Genomic DNA, 25508 nt, shown 5'->3' on the forward strand with positions numbered 1-25508 from the left:
CCGCTACCATACTGTTACTGTACTGCTACGAGGTGGCAGTGTATAGCGTAACTAGCAGTACAATAGCAGTACGATAGCAGTACAAAAAGTGTACATGATATTAGTACAACGTATGTTAGTACAACGTATGTTAGTACAACGTAATCAACACTGTACTACGTACTGTACAAGGTGCACATCCGTACCGTATCAATACAGCATACTACTATCAACAGAAAAGAGAGACTATAGAAACCTCTAGTCAAAGACAATAACTGATATACATGATAACTGGCACTACAAAAAGTATAGCGTATGATTTCCTAACCTGAAAATAGTCGTTATAACATTAAAATTAAATATTAAATAGTAGCTGACTGGATGTTCAGTTAAACTAGACAAATTTTTATCAACCATATATTGAACAAATGTATTATAGTTATCCATAATTATAGGTGTTTGTGGATCATTGGAGTGTAGCGGTTTACATATGATTTCAAAAGTCAAGGTTAGTGGATGGCAATATGCAACTTGGGTGACCGCTTCGAAACACTATAAAATTAGTTCCCGAATTTAGGGAAAACTTTTTTTTTATCATAATTTTATGATGTGTATTCTAGAATAAGATATTAATCAATAATAATACTCATTTTAGCAATAAAACTATAAAATTAATATCATTGAAAACATTACTAGCCAGTGATAAAATATTACCATTAGCAAAAACTCATTCAGCTTGCTATAAAATACTTTTTGAAAACGCCATCATTTTCAATGAGTTTTTCAATGATACTTTTAATAATAAAATCATCTGTTTTTTCGCGACGGGAGCTTTTGGAGCTAACAAGTTGTAACTGTGTAATTATATATACTTTATTAATTACGAGGGCAAGTCAATAAGTTCTTAGAAAATCTGTCAGAGAGCACTCGCAGTGTCATGTTACATTACTTCTTGACAAGTAGCATCTTTCAGCTGATTACTGTCAAATTTTGAGCGAAATTCATTGCATGGTTTCATTTCTGTAGATGATTAAAGCGAACAACTTTTGTATTTTTTGCAAAATGGAAGAAAAACGAATTTTGTGCAGTGATCAAACATCTACGTATAAAAGATTTAACGCCGAAAGAAATTAAAGCCGAATTGGATAATGTTCATAGCACATTTGCATCAGCATTTGCGACTGTATACAATTGGGTGAATGAATTTAAACGTGGTCGTACATCCACATATGGTGCACCTCGTTCGGGACGTTCAATTGAGGCTGCTACGCCAGAAATCATCGATAAAATCCACAATATTGTTTTGACTGATCGACGAGTGAAAGTGCGCGAGCTTGCTGAGGCCACAGGCATATCACATGGCACAGTGATTTCAATTTTGCACGAACAATTGGGTATGAAAAAACCATCGGCAAGATGGGTGCCGCGTTTGCTCACTGTGGACCATAAGCGTGTGACGATTTCAAAACAATGTTTGGAGACGTTTTAACGTAATCCAGAAGAATTTCTGCGTCGATTCATTACTGTGGACGAATCATGGATTCATTATTTCACACCCGAGATGAAGGAATAGTCAAAACAATGGACTTCATCGAGTGAACCAGCTCCGAAGAAGGCGAAGACTGTGAAGTCGGCCGGAAAGGTGATAGCCACAGTTTTTTGGGATGCACGCGGTATAATTCATATCGATTACTTTCCGTCGAAGCAAACGATCAATGGCGATTATTACGTAGCCTTATTGGACCGTTTCAACAACATTTTAAAGAAATAACATCCCCATTTGGCGAAAAAGAAAGTGCTCATCAAGACAATGTATGGGTTTACACGTGTCCGACACCGATGGTGCCAAATTCAACGAATTCCGCTACGAATTGCTTCCCCATTCAGCATATTCGCCAGATTTAGCTCTCTGCGACTATTTCCTGTTTTCAAACCTGAAGAAATGGTTCGGAGGAAAGAGATTCATCACCAGAAAGCAGCTCATCGCCGAAACAGAGGCTTATTTTGAAGAGTTGGACAAATCATTATTCGGGCGACTTGAAAAAGTTGAAGAATCGTTGGATCAAGTGTAATTGAATCGAGCTGAAAGGAAACTATGTTGAGAAATAAAAATGAATCGATCAAAAAAATGTGTTTTACTATATTTTTCTAAAAACTTATTGACTTGCCTTCGTATTATAAAAGGTAAATATACATTTCGATCCTAATTTAGATCCTCTTCAGTATGAATTTAATATTCACAGAAAATAATAATTATAAACATTGTCACGAATGTAGGAGTAACAATCGGCAAGAGTATCAATGTAAGATTCTTTTTTATCTCTTGGCATGATTTCGTTATTTACTAACATATCTATAAGGAAGGAATTGCGAACAGATGGTTTTTTGGATTGAAAGAAACACTGATATCACTAAAAGTGAATTTTTTAAAGCCTAAAAATTAGTATTAAACTCCACATATTTTATTTATAATGACTAGGGTCTGGATTATTCACCGACCGACGTACCAACTAAAATCAACTGTAGCGTGTTTCTCATTATTCTCTCTACTGCCACTCGCCCGAGCGACGGCATTACAGCAGTGGGAGATGTAGTGGGCAGAGCTAGTACGGATGCAATCTTAGCACTTTAGTCCGGGCTCTAATAATGACAAATTTTATAAATAAACTTTTGGAGTTCCTATGAGGTCCTTTTTGTCGCCAATTATGGATATAATGATGCAGAATTGAGATTCATGTTCTTTAAAAAAACTTTCTATTTCATTGATTTTCTACTTCAGATACGTGAATGATATCATTTTGGTATATGAAGCGTCCTATATTGACGAACTTTTAATTATATTTAATTCATATCATCCTAGACTTTTCATTGTAAAAATTGGAGGCAATCTTTTAAATTTTTTAGATGTTGTTTTAATTAAAAGAAACAACACCACATTATACATGATTGGTATCACAAATTCATTTTCAGGACGATATTTAAATTATTTTTCTTGGCATTCTCTTTCTCTTTGTCAAAAATTGGGCATTATAATTAATTTAGTGGATGGATAGACTAAGAGGCCACTGTAATGATTTTTCTATCTATAGCGACAAGTAAGAGAAGTGGGTAACCTTTTATTTCATGTAAAACATGAAAACAATAGAGTAAAAATGCTCGTATATTTTCTTAAAAATTAACATAATGTCATGGCTTATTTCGAATTATAATTAAATTAACTTAAAATTAATATAATTAACAAACGTTTCGACTTACAAAGCCTTCTTCAGTGCTACAACGCAGAGATACAATTGTAAATTAACGAATAAAGAATAACAATGAAAATTAGAAAACAAAAATTAGTAATAAATGAAGCATCATAATATAAAAAAATATATAAAAGAATAAAAAAAACAAAAAAAATATAAAAAATTTCGAATAAGTATCCCGCCAGATGAAAATAAGATACGAACATTTGGATACTTCAGTCAATAGTAGATTAATTATATTCGTCGATAAAATAGATTTGCTAAATTCCTCAGTTGAGATCGAGAATCCAGTTTGTCACAGACTTATATCAAACGATTTGAGAATTCTTTAATTACGAGTATTTTATGGTATTCTGTAGGACAAAGATTTATCAACATAATATATTATTAGTGTAAAAAAAGAAATATACAGAATCAAATAATAACTTACGGTAATTTATATAAAATACTGTAATCTAAACTCTCAATCAAAGATCCAGTTAAGTATAATAAAGATAATGACTGTTGCTTGTTTGAAAATTAACTAATGTGAAGTGTAAGTCAAACAAAAGTAAGTCAATAAAACGGAATGTAAAAACAAGTCTGTTCAAAACTGTGACCATTTATGTTCTCGTATATCGTCAAGTATATTAAAATAAGAGTTATCCAATAACTCAGTATCTTTCATTAAATTTAAACTGTTTTTTTTTTGTTCTTTGATGTGTATCATTTCAGTGTAATATTTCTTTTACGATAATTCTTTTCAAAATCAAGAATACTAACTTTTTCCCAATCAAAGTCATGATTAGTTTCTATGATATGTTTCGAGATTACTGAGTACTTGTACTAGTCTAATTTTATATTATTGCGATGTTCTTTAATTTTTGTCTGCAATTGTCTATCGTTTGGCCAACATATGATGCATCGCAGTTATTACAATTTACTTTATATATGACATTATTATTTTGATCATATTGATTTTTGTCTTTATGAACTTTAATAAATTTATTAAGCTTGTTTAGGCACCTAGTCAATCATGTTTTTGGATTTATTAATAGACTTACAAGTAAACCTGCGGAGGTGTTACTCACCAATTTTAATGAAACTTTGCATATTTGTAGAACTTTGAAAAATGTTTGAGACGTAATTTTTTTTATTTACAATGGTCTTTGAAGAATGAAAACTATCCCTTAAAGAAGTAAGGCATAGATTTAACATATTAGGTGAAATAAGTTGGAAATTTTAAAAAGTAAAATGTGTTAGATGATTTTTGGGATCGCTGAAACTAAATCTTATGTCAAAAGTATGAAATTCAAAATGGCTGACCCAATATGGCATCCAGATACATTAAAATTTTTATTATTTTTTATCAAAATGAGTAAATTTAAAAAATTCTTGTTATCACAGAATTAAAATTTCCAATTTTTGGGTTGATGATTTTAAATATGATGTTAAAGATATAAAATTCAAAATGACGGTCTCAATATGGCAACTATATACATTAAAATTTATAATTTTTGCAAAAAATGTACAAGATTTTTGATACAAGATTCTCACCTTTCGGAGTGCTTTTTTATAGTGAATCCCCTTGCCTCTCACTTTTCGCACGTTATTCTTGAAAAATTTTGCAAATTTTGTGATAATCTGTAAAGAAATGATTCATGCATAAAGATTTTGTGCACCATGCACATCTAATTACCGCTGAAGTACTACACAAATTACAGATTGCCGCACATTTCTTAAAACAGTAATCAATAAGATTATCAAATTCAGGAGGTTTTTTCGATACGTAATCACTTTTATACCGAGCGTATTTAATAATAAATATTTTTAAATCGAGGAGAAGAAAATTGGATATGAATTAGTGATTGGAACTTAATTTATTATTACGGTGATGCAAATTTATGTTGTTGTATAAAACAACTGTGTCCGAAAAATATCTGATAAGGCGCGTCATCATTCCTATTATACCTGCAGGAATGTTTTTCAATTTGGATTGATTTTTCTGATTTTGAATATGATTCAAATATAAAAATAATAAGGTTCAATAAATTAAGATAAATAAAAAGAACAAAGGGCTACGAGCCTAAACAATCAATATAAAATAACAATTTGTATTAAATAGTTAAAAAATGAAATAAAACATGTCATGAAATCAAAAAACGTAAAATTTAATTTGACAGTCAGCAAGTGAACAAAAACAAATGTTTCGATCCCTTTTGGATCATTTTCAATGTGACGACAAGATAATAATAGAAATGTTACTTAAATAAAATATATAAAAATTAAATAAAAAATTCGCTTTCGAATGCAGCATCAACTATAAAACTCACTCCAAATTGAAAGAAAGCCAAACAAACGATTGTAGTTGACAAAGAGTTCCCCCGAACTGTGTGTGTGAACAAGGACGAACATGTTTCTGTTAGCAAGTATAAATTGTAATAATAAATTAACGACAGGAATAAATAAAAATAATAAGAAAAGTACAAATCGAGTCGCAAATAATAAAAAGAAAAGTACAAACCAGTCGCAAGTAATAAATTAGAATTAAAAGAAAGAGGCAAAAATTATTTTTGATATTATAAGACATGTACAAAGAGTTATTAATGTCGATAGAGAAAGTATAAAATGCCGTCATTCATTATATATATATATATATATATATATATATATATATATATATATTGAGTTTAGTATGTTCTCCTTCCTTTTTAATTTTCCATTTCAATCTTCCTGTCTTTATATGTTGTACTTTACTTTATCTCTTAGCTTCCTAGAGAGATGATCAATTTTGATTCCCATCGCATTGTCTAATTGATAACACATCATTTTGACACACATAATGAGGTATTTATTCTAAATTTATTTATACTAAGTTCAAAATATATATATAATGAATGATGGCATTTTACACTTTAGAGCCAAGATATAGCATAATATAATTTTTCTAGAAGCAACATTTATAAATTATTTTAAATAAATACGATCAAGTTTCATAATTAATCGATTGAGTGCCAATCTGGCTGCTATTGAAATCGATGATATTGAAACGCAATGTCTCTTTTCCTTCATAAAAGAGCCTCGATTATTTATCCTTTTTTTTGGGAGGGGACATGGCAATCGAACATGGTTTTTGTAATATATTTCAAGGTTAGTAGAAGTGTAAATGTAAGTGAAACTCGATAGAATTGCATTTTCATAAATTTTGAGGGTGAAGCGTTTTGAAGCATACTTTGAAAATGAACGCATAATGCTCTAATCTGAAAAGAGAGAGTTACAGATGAAAATAAATTCAGTCGAGAAATACGCCAGATTATAGTACGTTGAAATCTATGAGAGCGAACTTGTCTTACTGTTAATAAATCGTTGTAAATATAGATCGAGATTTCAATCAAGTAGAGCGCGATCTGTTGAAGCGATTCCATCAAATTGCTACCTTGAAGGAGTGTTTCGCGTGGATAGAAGAGCAATGAATTTATTAAACAGTTTGAAGAATGCAATCATGTCAAGCGTCCACGGCTCTCCACTGGATACAGACAATCTCTAATCGCTACAATTGCACAACTCGAGGGTACAAAGACTCAATTAGAAAGACAATTTCTGCATTTTGGTGATGATTACGCGAGCACTACCAATAACAGTGACAATAATGTGAAAAGATCTTTTGTTTGGCGAGAGATCGATGCAGCGTTTGAAAATCAAATTTTAATCGATGCGGTAATTAACGCGGACTATATCGAGCCGCGACGATTTTTAGAAGACATCAGCAGTGGTAGTCGCTTGAGTGAGTGCAAGACACAATAGAAAGACACAAATGTAAAAGTAAACACGATATTTAATGATGAATTTGCAATGGGTGATAAACGTATCAATAAAAGTATTAATACTAAAAACTATGAATTCTTTCAAATATCAAACTTGCGTGAGTGGTACGAGCGGCACGTCATCGACTTTATTTACATTTCTCGAGAAATTTCAAGAAACATGACAGTGGGTGAACGTCGGGTGAGTTGTCGCGGATCCTGAATCTTACAATAAGTGTAATCCAATGCGCAATGGGATGTCGCTTTGAAGTGCCGCGAGAGATAATGACAAAAAGAGCGGTGATTAACGTGCGATCGATGAACAATGCATGCTTCGCGTGATCGGTGGTCGCTCTGTACCCAGCCGAAAGAAATGCGGATCGTGAATCTTCCTACCTACACTATACGATGGTGTTGAATTTGCAAAATATAGAATTTCCTATAACATTAAAAGACGTAACGAAATTCGAACGTCTCAACGTCGTGTCCATTAATGTATACGATATCGAGGGACAGAAGACGCTAAAACTTCTCCTGATACGACTCGCTGATGACAGAAAGGAGAAACATGTGAATTTACTACATTTGATCCGTGAGACAACAATGTGAATCATTTCGTATGGATCAAGAATCTGTCCCGACTCATGAGCTCGCGATTGAGGAAGCATCAATGGTCAAAAGTATATTCGATAAGTATATGATTAATAAAAGCTAATTCTTCTTTAAAAAAAATTAACATTATTTTATTTTTATTTGTAGCTGTTTACATTATTTTCATTCCAACGAGAGATTCCAGTCACACATTGTAGATTGCCGACGGATAAATCGACGACTGCGCTATCCGACTACCGAGCGACGACGACAAGTGGTTAAGTTTTAACAATTATAATAGGAAGAACCGAGTTCCATTTGTCGTTTACGCTGATTTAGAATGCATCTTCGAGAAAATTGATAATTATCAGGAAGCATTTACGCGCACATATCAACATCATCATCAAGTATTTAACATAGGATACTACATACGCTGTTCATACAATGATTCGCTATTAAAATATTAATTTCGTCGCGATCCGGATTGCGTTTCATGGTTTCGTCGAAAAACTGAGAAGTTTAGCACATCGCGTAAAAAAAATTTTAGTAGCTAATGTCAATAGGAATAATAGGCGGGTTCTAACTCAGGTCCTCTGAGGGGAGCGTGGGGCGCGGGGGATACTCGGTGGCGCGGGGAATACTGGTAGGCGCGGGGAAGGGGCGCGGAAAGTCCCGGCGTTATCAGTGTTTACTGATATGATGATATGTATCGCTGTGGTCCCAATAATACGTGACACCACAACATAGCGATACATATCATCATATCAGTAAACACTGATAGCGCCGAGACTTTCCGCGCCCCTTCCCCGCGCCTACCAGTACTCCCCGCGCCTCCGAGTACCCCCCGCGCCCCCCTCAGAGGATAACGCATCTTGCGATGCTCCATGCTGTGTATATATATATATATATATATATATACATAATGTTAAAAAAAACGTTTCTTTTGCATATAGAATGTTAAAACTTACATGTTACTGCAGTTCTTCTTCGTTTCGTACAATGCATTGCTGTCTTCAGCGTAGTACATTTTTCAACCGTTCGTACAAGCGAGTATCGCAAGACTAATTGCACCCGCGTAAATTGCGATATATATATATAACTTTTAGAATCGAAGAGGGGATAACTCCCCCCTCTTTTTTTCTAAGAATTGCGAACCTGTTGCAACACGTTTGAGAATATAATGAACCAAGAGTCGTCCGACGAAGAAATACTGTCCGACGATAGTGGATGTACTAGTGATATGAGCGAGTATGAAATGGATCGCATAGAAAAATTCGTGTCGTCACGTCAGGGTGCATGAGACCGGGTCTTTCGGTAGGCTAGACGGCTGGTCGTGCACCAATTGCAGACTATCTTTGTACATTATATTCTCATGCAGCATGTGTCCACTTTGCACACATTAAAAAAAAACATGGAAAACTACGAGCGAGTAGAACGCGAACTGTTGGAACAGTGCAGTCAAGTCGCTACTCTGGTGGAGTGTTTCTCATGGCTGCAACGATGCGACGAATGCATCGAGCAGCTCGAAGAACTTTGTCGTGCCAAGGAAGGAAATGGTAGAATATTGTTGCACATTGGAGGGAAAAAAATATCACTCACGTCTTAACACGTCTTGCGCGGGGAGAAAGCAGAACAAAGACTGACGTTGAGAATCGATCTTCGCCATTGAGAAGCGAGCCTGCCTAGGATCTATGGGGGTGGGAGGCAGTTGTATATAAAACACTTTAGATCATAAGTGCCGTCACGAAAAGTTATCGCTATAGCGCGTCGAGATATAGGATGAATGGATGGATAGATGGATGGGAAGTAAAGAAAGTACATATATAATGATATGAACAAAAAAATTTTTTATTCACATATTATTACATCATTTCTTTTTTTTACGTATTAAAAACTAAAGCCAATAGCTCGCAATCGACGAGCTGATGTTTGTTAAAAATATCACTATCGCGTATAGCGTTTTTGGACGCGATGTTGGAGAATCGCGTATACTTGACATCAACTGTATCGACGAGTCGGGTTAATCGTTCGAACGTTACATCGATACATTCGTCAAACTCAAACATACGTCGTAGCGTCGTTTCGGTCATCATCATGCGTACGGACGAAGAATTGAGACGTACGAGCGTAGCATCGTTCAGCATGCAAACGCTGACGGTTAACGGTCCAACACTTATAAAATTGTCTTTATATTCATTTCGCAGCATCTTGTAAACATTCCATCGCTGCTCGTAGAAACCTTTCCACGTTTCGAGAGACAGCAGCAGTTCATGTCCGCGATGATATCCCAGGGCGATCTCCACGTAACTCGGTGGACCAACGTTGATTCCAATTTCCAAAAATTTATAGCCCGTAGTCGTCAGATCGTAACGTCTACCCAATAAACGCATCTTACGATGCTCCATGCTGTGTATATATACATAATGTTAAAAAAAAAAACGTTTCTTTTGCTATAGAATGTTAAAACTTACATGTTACTGCAGTTCTTCTTCGTTTCGTACGATGAGTTGCTGTCTTCAGCGTAGTACATTTTTTTTTTCAACCGTTTGTACAAGCGAGTATCGCAAGACTAATTGCACCGCGTAAATTGCGATATATATAAAACTTCTAGAATCAAAGAGGGGATAACTCTCCCCTCTTTTTCTAAGAATTGCGAACTAACTCTCCCCTCTTTTTCTAAGAATTGCGAACCTGTTGCAACACGTTTTATCGAGTCTTTCTACGTTCTTTTTATTTTTTATTTTTTGTTCGCGAGTTTATCAATGCTTATACTTTATGATTTATATTTCGATGGCATCGATGACGTTGGTGATGAGCACGTTGGTGACTTTGACACCTTTTCTCCAGGATATTCCCAATATCTCGCTTTTTCCTTCGAAGGCGGTGGACTTGGCGGACTTGGCGACAATGGACAGTACCCCTTTCGCTCGATTGATTTTCGACGTATATATTCTTTTATTCGATCCATGTCTTAACGCTCGTAATTGAAGCTTACGATTGAATGAAAAAAAGTCTAATATACTGCCTATATACATTGCATATATGTACTGTCAGATGTACTGTCTGATCGGACACGTCGCGACACGTTTTATCAAGTTTTATCTTTTTTATGTATTTTTCTTTGTCACGAATTTATACATACGTTTATACATACGTTTTATCAAGTTTTATCTTTTTTATGTATTTTTTTTTGTCACGAATTTATACATACGTTTATACATACGTTTATACATACATACATATGTTTATACATACATACATACATACATACATATGTACATACATACGTACTACGTACATACGTTTATACATACGTTTATACATTACAAAGGAAGGGAAAAGAAATACATAATAAATACGTTAACGTATTTTTATTTAAAAAATTCTTTTGCAACCACCAGTTATATATTTTCAATACATTTTGTAACGCGCAATTTTTAACATGTTGTCCACATCGTATAATATTAGTAACATCTAGATTAGATAAAGATTCCATGTCTTCGTAAACTACGTCTAAGGCCTCGATGTACATACGTTCTCGCTCATCGTCCAGAAGCAAGTTCTGCAGCCACGTTCGTTTCTCGCGTCCCTTGACATACACGACAGCATCGTCTTCAAATACAGCCATCGTAATTAGACGTTTCGCCTCGTTGTACGGGATCGTCCCGTCCTTCCATTGCAATCCATGGTTATAAGCAATCAATCAGGAGGCGCAAGACCTGTCGGATCTTGTCAAAAATTTCCATGGTATGGGGCTCGTAAAAATGTAATGCGTGAGAACGGTCCCCTGTTTCAACACCACTACTTCCTTCACGATAAATTTCTTGTTAACGATGAATCCTTGCAGATCTACGAACGTTGGCACGAGCATGTTGTCGAGAAGACTGCGGTCGATTGCGGTCGATTGCGACGTATCGTAGATCTTATATCGTATCGTATCAGAGGTGCATCTTAGGTGATTTTGCGCACAACATTGTTCAATGGATTATACTGAACCACGCGATCGTGTATGATGAGACATAGGCTGTTGTATTTGCGGGTACATCCTCTTTACATTCAAAGTCTAATCGCACGTCCACGGTGCCACTCTTGACTGATTCGTTCTGTCGAGAGCAATCGATGATCACGAATGGACCATTACGTAAAAAAGTTGTAAAGGTGAGACTCGGCTCGAGATACTCGTATCCGTAGTAGCCCTTGCAGAAACGCGCGTACAAGTCGTACAGAATCGCACATCTGTTTTTGTCAAAATCCAGATTCAAGTCATCGTACAGATAACATTCCGAATTCAGGTAAAGTTTCGCATTGGTTAATTTGCAGTCGTCGAATCGACTTACATCCTCGGACATGACGTTTTTTCGACCTGTTTGCATAGTGAAAATAACGTAGCGCGGCTTCTCAAGCTGAGTAGCCGTCTTGATGGCCCACGAATGCTTGGTTGTGCTCTGCAAGAGCGGAAATTCGTACAGATCCCACGAACGAAAAGCCATGCTCAGATATCGTCCGCTCTCCAAAGCGCGCAGCATCGACAGCTTATTTATCTCGCTCAATAACACGTGCGGCATTCGCCACTGTACTTTGAATAATTCGAGCGTTGGCTCTACCGCCGGATCTCCCGTCAGACAATTGTTGTCGTTGCGCGCTCGTATTAAAATCAACTCGTGACGAGCGTTGATCACCACGCGTTTGTAATCTTCGCAAAATCCCAGCAGTACGTAGAGCGGTACACAGAAATTAAAATATCCGGCTGCAGTAGTCTGCGCATCCCAGCCGGCATTCCATAGAATCACGCTTCTGTCGGATGACACTGTTACATAGTTTTTGAGCGTGCTAGTTATACCCATATTTCTATTACGGTCAATCTCCACACCATTGAGTTCATATCGAATCTCATCGAATATGAACGCGACGCAATTATTTCCCAATGTCACATGAGCACCCTGGACCACTTTGTTCTTCGTCAGTTTTCCCTCGACATATAGAAAGCTTTCGTACGGCAGTGTATACAGATCCTGTTGCTGTATGGGTATTCTTATTTCGTCGCTGTACCCAAACGTGGTGTTGGCGAACGGGTTGTACGTGTGAGTCTCAATCTTGACGATGCGATCGAAGATCGGCTCGTCTTTAATGTTTAAGATATCAGTCATCTCAAATGTTGCGCACCACGAATCCCAAAGACTTTAAAAATGTAACGTTCGTCGCGTTGAGTTTCTTCTTCCTGATGCAGCTGGATGAGCGAGCGTTATCGAGCTGTGGCGTCACCGACCTTGTAAAGGATACGTTATCTCTCTGCGTACGCTCCGTTCCGTTCAGCACGAGCATTTCACGCTCACGTTATTACTGTCGCCGTCGTACGTGCAATCTAACGGTGATCTCTTCTCCTCGAAAATCGAGCAATCGTCCGTTTTGATCGACGATGCGTATCGTTAGATCTGTAATGCTCCGTGCTATGATCGGCAAGTAAATGATTTGCGTCGGCCTCTCCGATATCTTATATCCTGGCGCCACGCTCGGCGAAAATTCATGTATCGTGTGCACGCTTTTGCCGTTGCTGTATGCACCCGCGGTCACGTTGCACTCTACGCGGATAACGTTTACATTCATTATGTTGATCGACACGTCCGATTCGTGCCACCTTCGTGGCTACAGTATACGCTTCGACGAGAATCCCAGCAGCGATCCAATGCTGTTGGACTTGTCAAAGTTTATTCTGTACGCACATCTAATCTCACATTTCATCGTGTTGTAGTTTGCGCGGAGCGTAATCGGGTATTCTTCACCCTCATCATTATCATCATCATCAGTGTTATTGTTATTGTCATCACCTACATCAACGGTTTCAAGTGCGTCGCGGTGCGGACGTTTTCGTAAAATCGCGCGTTTCAGAAATTCATTTATATCTCGCACTTCGTACGAACCCTCGGGAATTGTAATTTCCACGTCGTCTTTGGTGAAATAAAATTTGTTGTTCGATTCGTTCACGTTCGGTATCGTGTGATAAGTCTCAAAAATCACCAAACCGAGCTCGTAATCTCCGTCACTCAAATCTATGGCGGGGAAGTAATTCGCCGCGAGGATGGTGCTCTTTCCGCTCAGCGTAAGCGTCAACGACATGACGGAAAAAAGCGTTCGACTAATACTAAGATTTCACAGCACCTCGTCGAGCTTTTTAAATTCACGCGCGTCTACCGTTTGCAGAAACCGCAGACACATCTGTCCGCAGAAACTCTGATCGTACGTCTGATAAGACGTGCGATTGTACTCTATCGCCATAGCGTCGTTCTCGAAATATCGCACCAGTTCCTTAGGTGGTCGAAGATTACCGAAACTGTCAAAATACATGACGCGATTGTTCCTCTTCGCGTACGCTACCCAGTGAGTACCAGACCCCGTCGCATCGTCCAGATTCACGATACCGCTTTCGTTTCGGCGCACACCGCTCGTCGGTAACGCGTTACGCATGAAAACGCCTCTAAAGTATGGTACACGTCTCGCGAGCTCGTTCAATTGTACATTGGTAGTTGCGCCAGACGGCATTTTTATCGTCTTTTTGACGTTTTTTTTTTTTCTTTGCAGCTACGCCCTGTCCATATTTGTACGGAGCGAGATACAGTCCGCGACCCTGTTCCATCGCGCGATCGTGACGTTGCAGCTCTTCGAGCTGACGTCGCGCGGTTTTGCTATTGTTTACCGCTTTCGCCACGCTGGCTGCTCCGCCGATCAAGGACCCGAGTGCACCCAACATTAGTAGAAACGGTAACGCACCGCCTCGTTTCGCCGTCGGAAGTATCCGCTTTTTCGTCGCCTTTTTTTTCGTCGTTTTTTTCATCGGTTTCATGCCCATGCCGATCTTGGTCTTGGCTTTCATCGCTGCCCAGACGGTAGCTGCGGCGGGTCTCTCGCTCAGAGCCGAATCTCTCGCGACGACGCGTCCTAGCGCTTTATCGGCGAGTACCTTGTCCGCCGTGTGTCTATCGGTGAGATCGTTGCTTCGAGAATACGTAATGTCGTGTTCTCGGCACGCCGCGTCCAGCGGATTTATGCCCGCGTCACCTCTGGTTAATCGTTTCGTAAGTTGAGTGCCCGGATCGCAAAACTGATAACCCGGAATATGTAACTCGAAAGGAAGCGCGTTTATCGCTCGATTTAGCAGACTGCGACGTCGACATTCGCTACAATCCTTTATCTTCGGTGTAGGGCCGTCGATATGCGTCCGCTGCCACGGCTGATTGTAGTGTTCGTCGCAGCGACGATAAATTCGAACCTCCGAATCTGCCTTCACGTGTTCCGGAAGCTTGTCCCAGACGTATTCGATGTATTCACCGTACACGCGTAAGAGTACGACCTTCGGTATATATTGTAACTGCTCGGCGCTCAAATCTCGAATATCGGAAGGATGACACAGCGCGAGATACATTTTGCTACTGCGCGATTCGCGGATTCGCGCACCTTTAAATAATCGTTTGAGAGCGCGTAATCTTTAGTGTGAGCATGAAATTCGTGCTGCAACCGCTGACGATACGTGTCACAAACTGTGACGTGAAATCGCAAATGATGGGAGGCAGTGCGGAGAAGCGTAAGCACGGCGAAATGCTGCCGAGTACTATACGCGCGATCATTTGCGGCCCGTCGAATTGTGGTAAAACCAACGTTCTTATAAGTTTGCTCGAGAGTCCAAATGGCGTACGTTTCGAGAACGTGTACGTCTACTCGAAATCACTGCAACAGCCAAAGTATCGATATCTCGAAAATTTATTTACATCTATCGATGAAATCGGCTACTTTACCTTTTCCAACAATAGCGACATCGTTCCACCGAACGAGGCGCGCCCAAATTCTATTTTTATCTTTGATGACGTGGCATGCGACAAGCAGGATGCGGTGAGAGAATATTTTTCGATGGATCGCCACGCGAACGTTGACTGCTTCTATCTTTGTCAGACGTACGCGAGGATACCTAAACATCTGATACGTGACAACGCGAACCTGCTGATCCTGTTCAAACAGGATTGTACCAACTTGAAACACGTTTACAATGATCACGTGAACACCGACATGTCTTACAACGAATTTTGCACGTTGTGCAGTGACTGTTGGCAAAAAAAATATGGATTTTTAGTAATAGACAAGGATAGTGCACTTAAAGACGGGAGATACAGAAAGGGATTTAACGAGTTCGCAATACTGTAACGTGACTAGTCGTTGTTGATACTTTGCCAGAGACGAATATGGCTGATGTGCGCGAGCGTGAAAAAATCGCGAGAGAGATCGAGAAGACGAGCGAGTCGATCCGCAAGAAACATCGCGCTCTGAAAACCGGTAGAATCGAGGAAGACATGGCACTGGACAGACATTTTAAGCCTATTATCAAACCGCTGCGACAAATCGTTAACAGCCCCGGTGTGCACGCGATAAAGAGACAGTCGCGCGACGATGACGCAGCGTCTGCCTCCAAACGCGAGAGGAAGGAAGAAGAAGAGGAGAAGGAGGAGGAAGAGGGAGAGAAAGAGAGTGAGACGTTCGAGCGTTCCGCGATTTCGGATAAATCCGATGATCGATCGCACGATCGTGTACAGCTGATAACCTCCACTCCGCGTACGATAATCGTACCAACGATAGAATCGTTGGATAACGTTTTCGAAACGACGGACGACTCGCTAGCAACAAAGGTTCAAAATCAGTTGCAAACGTCGGAAGGTCGAGAGGCGTTGCAAGCCGGCTTGGGTCCGGTGGGTCAAAAGTACGTCGAGGCTGTCCTGAGGGGAGCGCGAGATAAACAGAAGAGTGGTATAGATTATGTATACGGCGTTTACCTACACAAGGATGGATTGATGTTTGGCAATAAACGTTTCGACGTGGATGATGCTGACAACATAATTATCGACGGCGTACGATACGCCGGTTCACCCGGTCTTTACGAGTTAATTTTCAAGAGAATTCCCGACGATCTCCTTTACACGGAAGACGATATGAACAAATACAAGAGCATGCTGCTGGCGACGACACACAAGCATCATTCGCAGGGCCGATTATTGAGCAACAGGGGATACAAGTACAAATACGTAATCGCGCCGTTGATGTCGATCACACCCAAGAAACAGAAGAAGAAATCTGGAAAGGGATTACCTCACGCAATGACATTAAATGACAATGCGATCGATTACGTGCACTGGGACGATCCCAACGAGCTGGTGGATCGTCTACGATTGCTCGACGCTTCGCACCGAGCGGGCAACAACGCTCACGACAACGAGATGCTGTCGATTATCGAAGAACTTCGCGAAGCCGGTCTTATTATAAATTAAATTGTGTATCGACGAAACGAGTCAGTCGAATGGCGTCAGCGAGAGAAAATACTTTTGGTCTTTGTATTACACGTCGAATCATGAAAAAGAAATCCAGCGAAAAGAGAAAAATTAGCTCGGAGAGACATCGACTCGTCGAGGAATTGCACGCTCCGGCGAGAAGAAATTTTCCACGAAGACGCGTCATAGTTCGAGGATATGACGATTTATGGCAGGCTGATATTGTCGAGATGCATCCGTACTCGAGTTTCAACAGAGGCCACCACTACATATTCACTGTCATCGATGTGTTGAGCAAGTATGCGTGGGCCGTACCGCTCAAGAGCAAGGGTGGAAGCGAGATGGCTGATGCTATTGTTGAGATAATTCGAGCAAGTGGAAGATGTCCTAAAAATTTACAAACGGATATGGGGAAGGAGTTTTACAACGTTGGTGTGCAGAAAATCTTGAAAAAACACAACGTTAATCACTATTCCACGTATTCGACATTGAAAGCGTCGGTAGTCGAGCGGTTCAATCGTACGCTTAAAAGTGACATGTGGAAGATGTTTACACTCAACGGCAATTACAAGTGGATCGACGAGCTGCCGCGTCTCATATCAGATTACAATGCGCGCAAGCATCGCACTATCGGCATGCGACCCGCCAACGTAACTCCCGCGATCGCCGAAAGACTCTTGGACACGGTGTACAGCGTGATAAAAATCGCTGGTCCAGCAAAATTTAAAGTGGGCGATTCGGTACGCGTGAGCAAGTACAAGACGATTTTTGAGAAGGGTTATACACCAAATTGGACCACCGAGATGTTTACGATCGTTAAAGTGCAGCGTACCAATCCCGTAATCTATCTACTCGAAGACTATCGCGGAAAATCCATCGCTGGTGCGTTCTACGAGCACGAGTTGCATCGCGCTACTCATCCGGACGTGTATCTCGTGGAGAAAGTACTGCGCAGGAAGGGAGACAAGGTGTACGTCAAGTGGCTGGGATTCGATGGATCGCAAAATTCATGGATACACAAAAACAATGTCATTTGATAAAATTTTTTTTCGCATATTTTTTTCTACATGTAAAAAAAATATATCAATATAAGTATATAAAAAAATATAAGTATATAAACGTTTTTTTTTATTACTTCCCATTCATCATCATCTTCGTTTTGGAGTATACAAAATGTATAATTATTTGTAACAATTTATGTATGGAGCAGCATAAATGATAAAAAACATAACACATAAAATAAATAAAGTAAATTAGAATACTAGTATACCGGGTGTCTCAGAGCACCCGTACTACCCTTTTAAAAGGTAGGGATGTGTTTGTACAAAAAAATGGTTCAGACAAAATTTGCAGGATTTCGGGAGATCTATCTGATGGTGACCTTGACCTTGAGGTCGACCTTGGGCATAACTCAAGGTCAAAGTACCGTTTTACAAATGTAAACCCTTATTCATGACATCACAAATGAAAATAGGAAAATTTTACGTCCGAATATGTTATCAAGCCTAAGTCAAAATTACCCTTAGAGGTCATGTGGAGGTCAAGTTACTTTTAGAGCACCCGTACCAACCTTCTAAAAGATATGGATGTGTTTGTACAAAAAATAGTTCAAACAATACTAGGTATTTACATAGCTATGATGCATCCATCTGCTGATGAATTCTACCTTTAGATTCATTTGTAGTCGTGTACATTGATTTTTAAAGATTCCTAATTATCAAGATCTTGAACAGTCGATGCCGCCTATGTCAGCGTTACCCAAGATGTACCACGTGGAGGTCACAAAGTCGGACTTACACCTCGTCGGGATGCTTTTTTAAGGTGGTTCCCCTTGCCGTCACCTTTGTTCGTACGCATGTGTTCAGTCTAGATTTTCGAAGTGTCCTCCACGTACATGTATGCAGGCTGTTATTCTTCGTTGAAAATCATCCGTCACCCGACGAATTTCGACAGGATCTAGAGACTGAATGGCTTCTCGAATTCTGTTCTTCATGTCTTCTGAAGTCGTAGATCGTTCGCGGTATAGGTACGAGGTCTTTTATTCTTCCCCACAAATAAAAATCCAAAGTTGTAAGATCCGGTGATCGTGGTGGCCAGTTATGTGGACCATATTTACCTATCCATTGGCCGCGAAATATGCGGTTCAGTTGTTGACGAGCAATGACAGACGTGTGGGCTGGACATCCATCCTGTTGAAACCACATATTTAGACGTAGTTGAAGTAGAATATCTTCAAGTAAATGTGGGAGTTCGTTTTCGAGTAAATCGACATACAGAAAACGGTTTAGATTTTCTTCAAAGAAAAATGGTCCGACGATATGCGTATCAACAATTCCGCACCAAACATTGACTTTCCAGATACGTTGATGATCGATTTCTCGATACCAATGTGGATTCTCTTGCGCCCAATAACGGAGATTATGTGTGTTCACTTCGCCGTCACTTTTGAAGGTGCACTCATCAGAAAACAAGATACTTCTATGGAAAAAAGGTAATTGTTGAGTAATCCAATTACAGACTATCAGTCTTTGTCTATGATCGTCCAATGTCATGGCCTGGTGAAGTGACATTCGATATGGATGAAATGAATTTTCTCGCAAAATTCTACTGATAGTGCTTCTACTTATTCCACTATCTCTTTCTCGTCTTCTTAAAGAATCGGTAGGATTTACAAGAGCAGAAGCAATTATATCAGGTGCGCGTACTGCACGAAGCGGACGATGAATTTGCATTCCTTTATTATAATCCGGTTGGACGATACCTTTTTGAATTATCTGCCGTTGCAAACGACTGAAAACATTGCGCGAATGCGGTGTACGATCGGGATATTCATTTCGCCACATTCTTTCAGCTTCGCGAAAACTTCCAGCCCTACCCAAAACCGACAACATTAACGCAGCTTCTTCGCTTGAGTAAGACATATCTACCTATAAATGAATAATAATCCCCGAATATTGAAGTACCTAAGTACCTACCTACCTATAAAATGCACCTAAAAAAAAAACCGACAGTTTATAAAACTCTTAAGCGAGCAAAGGGAGAAAAGCAAAACAAACAAGTAAGTTTAGTTCAGTTCAGTTTAGTTGAGTTCAGTTCAGTTCAGTTTAGTTTAGTTTAGTGTAGTTTAATTCAGTTTAGTCGATTTACTCGAAAACGAATTCCCACTTACTTGAAGATATTCCACTTTAACTACGTCTAAATATGTGGTTTCAACAGGATGGATGTCCAGCCCACACGTCTGTCATTGCTCGTCAACAACTGAACCGCATATTTCGCGGCCAATGGATAGGTAAATATGGTCCACATAACTGGCCACCACGATCACCGGATCTTACAATTTTGGATTTTTATTTGTGGGGAAGAATAAAAGACCTCGTACCTATACCGCGAACGATCTACGACTTCAGAAGACATGAAGAACAGAATTCGAGAAGCCATTCAGTCTCTAGATCCTGTCGAAATTCGTCGGGTGACGGATGATTTTCAACGAAGAATAACAGCCTGCATACATGTACGTGGAGGACACTTCGAAAATCTAGACTGAACACATGCGTACGAACAAAGGTGACGGCAAGGGGAACCACCTTAAAAAAGCACCCCGACGAGGTGTAAGTCCGATCTTGTGACCTCCACGTGGTACATCTTAGGTAACGCTGACACAGGCGGCATCGACTGTTCAAGATCTTGATAATTAGGAATCTTTAAAAATCGATGTACACGACTACAAATGAATCTAAAGATAGAATTCAAATTCACCAGCAGATGGATGCATCATAGCTATGTAAATACCTAGTATTGTTTGAACTATTTTTTGTACAAACATATCCATATTTTTTAGAAGGTTGGTACGGGTGCTCTGAGACACCCGGTATATATAATACGTATATAAATGTTAAAAACATGCGATATGTATTATATGAAAGTACAATAATCGTAATACATAAAAAATAATACTTGTATAAATGTAAAAAAAGTGTAAACTACAATAGTAATACATATAATAGCAACATATAATATACACAATACATATATTGTATTACAAAGGTATCCGCCAATGTCCCCATGGTAACGTCTCCGTCGAGTCCGGTACGACGTATCGTTTGTCGTCGTATGGACTCAGAGCGATTTTCGATTCGGATATCGTTTACACCTCGTGTAATTTAGATCGTATACACGATTGACGGCGAGTCATTTCAATTTCTTCGTTCAAACATCGCGTGTAATCGTTGAACGTTATCGTTCGCGCTATGACGTTATTCTTTACGCCTTTCGCCTTTTTAATGTCCTTCTTGCCATCCACTCTCGCCGCGTACATCTTCGCTCTAAGTCCAACAAATTCGGTCATTAATACACCGTTGTTTTCATCCTTCATCAGGCCGAGTACTTTTTTGTTCGCGAGAGGCATATCGTACACGTTGTCTGCAGGATAATCGTTAGTGTCGAATCTAGCGATATCACGTTTCATAGTCTCGTAAACATTGTCGCATTCTATATAGTAAATGAGACTATCCGTGTCGGTATACATGATCTTGCATTTGTCGCGATACATCGGTGACATGTACTCGTGATGAAATTCGTACAAACAGACTTTCGATATGTCAAGTATGCACATACCCACGTAAATCGGCTTGTTGAATTTTACCTCGAGTTTGCGCATTTCGACTGCAATCAAATTTTCCGCAAAGACGCTGCGGCTGTGAAAATTCGGTTTCGCGATCATTGCCTCCGCGCCGTACCGTCCGTCCCATTTTGTTATTAATTTGACATCAACGTGGTTGCGCACATTCTCCATAGTTTTGCCGAATACTGCGTTGTTCATTAGTTTATATAAATTTTTTTCGCGGACGTTCTAAATTGTGTATTGAGTTTAATATAATCGTGAAGCCATGGAGATTGCGCGAATTGTAATACTCGATGGATCTTTGTTACGCGAAGACCGTGACGAGTACATTGCTGCAGGTTGCGGTAATGGATGACGTAACGCTGTTTATCGTACAACGTCGCTAGAAGTTTATCTTCGCGGTTGCCAGGCGGTTTATCGCGCGTTGGACAGAAAGGTAGGTCAATGTGTCGGTCGTGTAGATGCTGCGGATATTCGAGATCAACTTCGAGAATATAACCGGTAGGTGAATCCGGAGCGATCGCGCTCACGTCAAAGTTCGCAACGTCTTCGACCCACCGAAATTCGGTGTATGGTAAAGGTTGACACATCGCCCACCCGTACAGATTATTCACATCGTAGTACATCAAGTACGACGACGGTTTCGACGGATCGAACGAACACATGTACTTGTTATTAGCCTGCGCGTATCTGCCGGAGCATTGACTGAGGCCACCGCGTATACCGCGCTCGATGAACATGACCATATCAATGTCAGTGAACAACTCGAATCTTATGCGTGTAAATTTCAGCATGGCGTCCCACGTGAAACCTGGCAATGTATAGTAATGCGCGGGATCGAGACAGTAACTCGCGATGCAGCTATTGCGGAAATTTTCGAAAATGTCTGCTAATAACAAGACATCAGTTTTCAAGTACAGATCACTGTACTCGCCGAGCGTTCGAATGGAGAATCGCTTCCAGATGTTCGCGGCGTGAGCGTAATCGCTCTCGGATACTGTATCGCCTGTCAACGAACTGAAAAATAATTCGTGCGGTGGTAAGCGCGTGTCCTGCAATTTTTCAACACAATCAATGTACTCGTACGGAAAGACACCTTTTCGTGTGAGTAATTCAAATTCTTCATCCGATAATGTTGGAAATTCGGAACGTACAATTTTTAATTTATCTTTATCGAGATACGACGCCAATTTATCAAGGCTTGCATTTAAAAATTTGAAAGAATCAATGAATCTTAATTTTATGCAATTTTTCTGAAAATTCTTTTCATTTGCGTCTTTGGTGCTATCGACATGTTTAGTGAATGAAATATATTTTTCTTTAGTTATCGATAGTATATCTACATGTCCATCGTACGCGGCAGCAATTTCCTTAATTATAAAATGTGCGTCGTAGCCCGATAAATTATGAAAAACGATCGGAATATAAAATGAATTTTTATAATTTAAATTACAATTCGAATGCGCTGGACCACGATATCTATCGGTGAGATGACAATGATCGCGGACCCTCGTATCGTCCGGCGCGAACGGTTTCTCACAAATATGACAACGCGTCGCGCTACGGTATGCCTCCAATTGTTCTTTCAATAACGTTTCCATGGGTACGTTGGCGGATACTATATTTTTCACTCGATGCGCCAAATCGTTGAGTTGTCGCGCGAACCACGCTATACAGTCTTCATCGCGATGGAAGTGATACGACGATAACGCGTCATCGTACGCACATCGCACGTAGTAGCCTATGCTAAACGCGTCATGCTGTTGATACGCGTACGATGATGCGTCTTCCTTGTCAGATTTCGTCTTGCGTAAGACGCATTCCAGATCGGCGTAGACGATGAACGGCACTCGTTCTCGATTGTTATAGTTGTCGAATTCGAGCCACCTGTCGTCCTCGCTCGGCAGTCGGATAGCGGAGTCGTTCATCTTCTCGCAATCCATTACGTGCGACTGCAATTTTTCGTTGGCATTGAAATAGTGCAAGCATCTGAAAAAAGAAAAAATTATAACTATTATCATTATTTTATTAGTAAGATGAAAAATTATAATAATTTTTTTTTCATGTATACTTACCGATCGCAGAAAAATTTCCTGTTCTTTTTCCCACTAATCTGCGAGCTCACGAGACGGGATAGGTTTTTTATCCACGCAAAATGTCCAACACCGTTGCGTGGATCTTGCACGTACAACACGTTGACGTGTTTCTTCTTCTTTTCATTGGTGAGTCGCAGAGGAAGAATCTGTTTATTCTCGATGCCGTACACGTTGATCGACACCGCGTTTAACCGTTCAAATTTATAAATATCTTTTAAAGTCACTGGAAACTCAATGTTTGCGAGATTCAGTACTGTCGTATAATGCGGATACGACGATTCCCGATTCATATTCTTTTCAGCCGGATACAGCGCGGCGACCACCGACCACGTGAAGCACGCATTGTCCGTTGAACGCACACTGATCACCGCTCGTTTCGCTATTTCTCGTGACACTTTGATGTGACATCCCGCGTGCATTGGATTATGCTTATTCACATTCACTATCAAATTGAGGATTCGCGACAATGCCCATCCGCTGTCACGTTCCTGGAATTCTTCAAGCGATGCTAGGATAGGCTCGATAACACGCTGCTCGTACCACTCGCGCAAATCAGTGTATCGATATATCTCGTTGTTCTTTGTAATTATGCTCTTATGAGCACGTTTATCCTTCGTCGCGAACTCACCATTGAACGCGGTGTTCACTTTTACGCTACCGTGTCTTTCTACAGCGTCTCGTACACGCTCGAACACTATTTCCTTCGCGTCTTCCAAAAACCGTCGCGGCTCAATGTGATTAGAGTTTATCACAGCACCTGTCGATATACGGCTTTCAAACGCGGCGTCGATCTCTCGCCAGACGAGAGATCTTTCGTCGCGACTCGCGTACTCGCCACTCGCGTACTCGCCACCAACGTGCACGAAACGTCGCTTCAATTCCAACTTTGCACCCGCGAGTCGCGCGATTCTCGTCACCGCAGATTGTCTGTATCCAATAGTGAGACGCGGACGCTTGGCACGACAAAGTTCTTCGAGCTGCTCGATGCATTCGTCGCATCGTTGCAGCCATGAGAAACACTCCACCAGAGTAGCGACCTGACTGCACTGTTCCAACAGTTCGCGTTCTACTCGCTCGTAGTTTTCCATGTTTTTTTAATGTGTGCAAAGTGGACACATGCTGCATGAGAATATAATGTACAAAGGTAGTCTGCAATTGGTGCACGACCAACCGTCTAGCCTACCGAAAGAACCGGTCTCATGCACCCTGACGTGATACATTCCTCCATCGTTAATGTCAGCTATACGAATCATGCATGATGTGCATACGGTTAAAGAACCACCCGTTGTATAATAATTGTGGATCACACAGTGCTTAGTACGGGCATTCAATGTACGAATTTCTGGAGACGACACGAATTTTTCTACGCGATCCATTTCATATTCGCTCATATCACTAGTACATCCACTATCGTCGGACAGTATTTCTTCGTCGGACGACTCTTGGTTCATTATATTTTCAAAGTCTATTTCCACTTCATCAAACACTTCGTCTCTAATATTCGCGAACTGTTCCTCATCCACATTTCTAATATAATATATTCTGCTACGTCGAATCTGTCCTCAATCTTACCGATATTCTCGAACTCTACATCGTCCATTATGTCCTCAAATTCTATTTCCAATGCTTCAAATAACTTGTCTGCATTTACATCATCTATGTCCTCAACGTCTGCATGATATCAACCATACTTTTCACATTACACTTATTGCGATTCGGTAATTTTTAAAAACGTCAACTGAGATGCCGCGCGCTTATGACCCATTATATATTCTACTTGCGACTTCTTTGTCCCTTTGTCTACCTTCCCTATTGAGTTGCAGCATCGGCGATGTGTCACCGATCTCTTCTTACAAAAATATCGTTATCAGTTTCTCTCTTAATGC

At 39.9% G+C, this 25508-nt stretch overlaps 7 protein-coding genes across 35 annotated transcripts in view; 2 read left to right on the top strand and 5 right to left on the bottom strand.

Moving 5' to 3' along the window:
* pHCl-1 (pH-sensitive chloride channel 1) overlaps positions 1–25508 on the top strand; it is a 673866-nt gene that overhangs the window by 337199 nt on the left and 311159 nt on the right. Inside the window, exon 2 of one of the 29 annotated variants that reach the window (XM_087406552.1) lies at positions 435–487. The exons of the other annotated variants lie outside the window; for them this stretch is intronic. Within the exon in view, the coding sequence (XP_087262678.1) occupies positions 470–487 (18 nt within the window). The 5' untranslated portion in view covers positions 435–469. The remainder of the gene's footprint in view (positions 1–434; positions 488–25508) is intronic. 29 annotated transcript variants of the gene reach the window in all.
* Positions 9471–10270, bottom strand: LOC147910793 (uncharacterized). Its single transcript, XM_087403571.1, has one exon. It carries the CDS (start codon positions 10003–10005, stop codon positions 9481–9483), a length of 525 nt encoding a protein of 174 aa, XP_087259697.1. The 5' UTR covers positions 10006–10270; the 3' UTR covers positions 9471–9480.
* Positions 14073–15017, bottom strand: LOC147910794 (uncharacterized). The gene has a single exon (XM_087403552.1). It carries the CDS (start codon positions 15015–15017, stop codon positions 14073–14075), a length of 945 nt encoding a protein of 314 aa, XP_087259678.1.
* On the top strand, positions 15829–17016 carry LOC147910795 (uncharacterized). Its single transcript, XM_087403546.1, has one exon. It carries the CDS (start codon positions 15829–15831, stop codon positions 16903–16905), a length of 1077 nt encoding a protein of 358 aa, XP_087259672.1. The 3' UTR covers positions 16906–17016.
* LOC147910797 (uncharacterized) lies at positions 18063–21697 on the bottom strand. The gene has a single exon (XM_087403556.1). The coding sequence runs from the start codon at positions 21695–21697 to the stop codon at positions 21050–21052; it is 648 nt and encodes a 215-aa protein (XP_087259682.1). The 3' UTR covers positions 18063–21049.
* Positions 18063–23570, bottom strand: LOC147910796 (uncharacterized). Its single transcript, XM_087403535.1, has one exon. It carries the CDS (start codon positions 23545–23547, stop codon positions 21724–21726), a length of 1824 nt encoding a protein of 607 aa, XP_087259661.1. The 5' UTR covers positions 23548–23570; the 3' UTR covers positions 18063–21723.
* LOC147910798 (uncharacterized) lies at positions 23585–24784 on the bottom strand. Its single transcript, XM_087403544.1, has one exon. It carries the CDS (start codon positions 24708–24710, stop codon positions 23598–23600), a length of 1113 nt encoding a protein of 370 aa, XP_087259670.1. The 5' UTR covers positions 24711–24784; the 3' UTR covers positions 23585–23597.

The sequence above is a fragment of the Acromyrmex echinatior genome, chromosome 1 (genome assembly GCF_024713525.1).
Source record: "Acromyrmex echinatior isolate Ae372 chromosome 1, ASM2471352v2, whole genome shotgun sequence".
In the NCBI taxonomy this organism is placed as follows: domain Eukaryota; kingdom Metazoa; phylum Arthropoda; class Insecta; order Hymenoptera; family Formicidae; genus Acromyrmex; species Acromyrmex echinatior.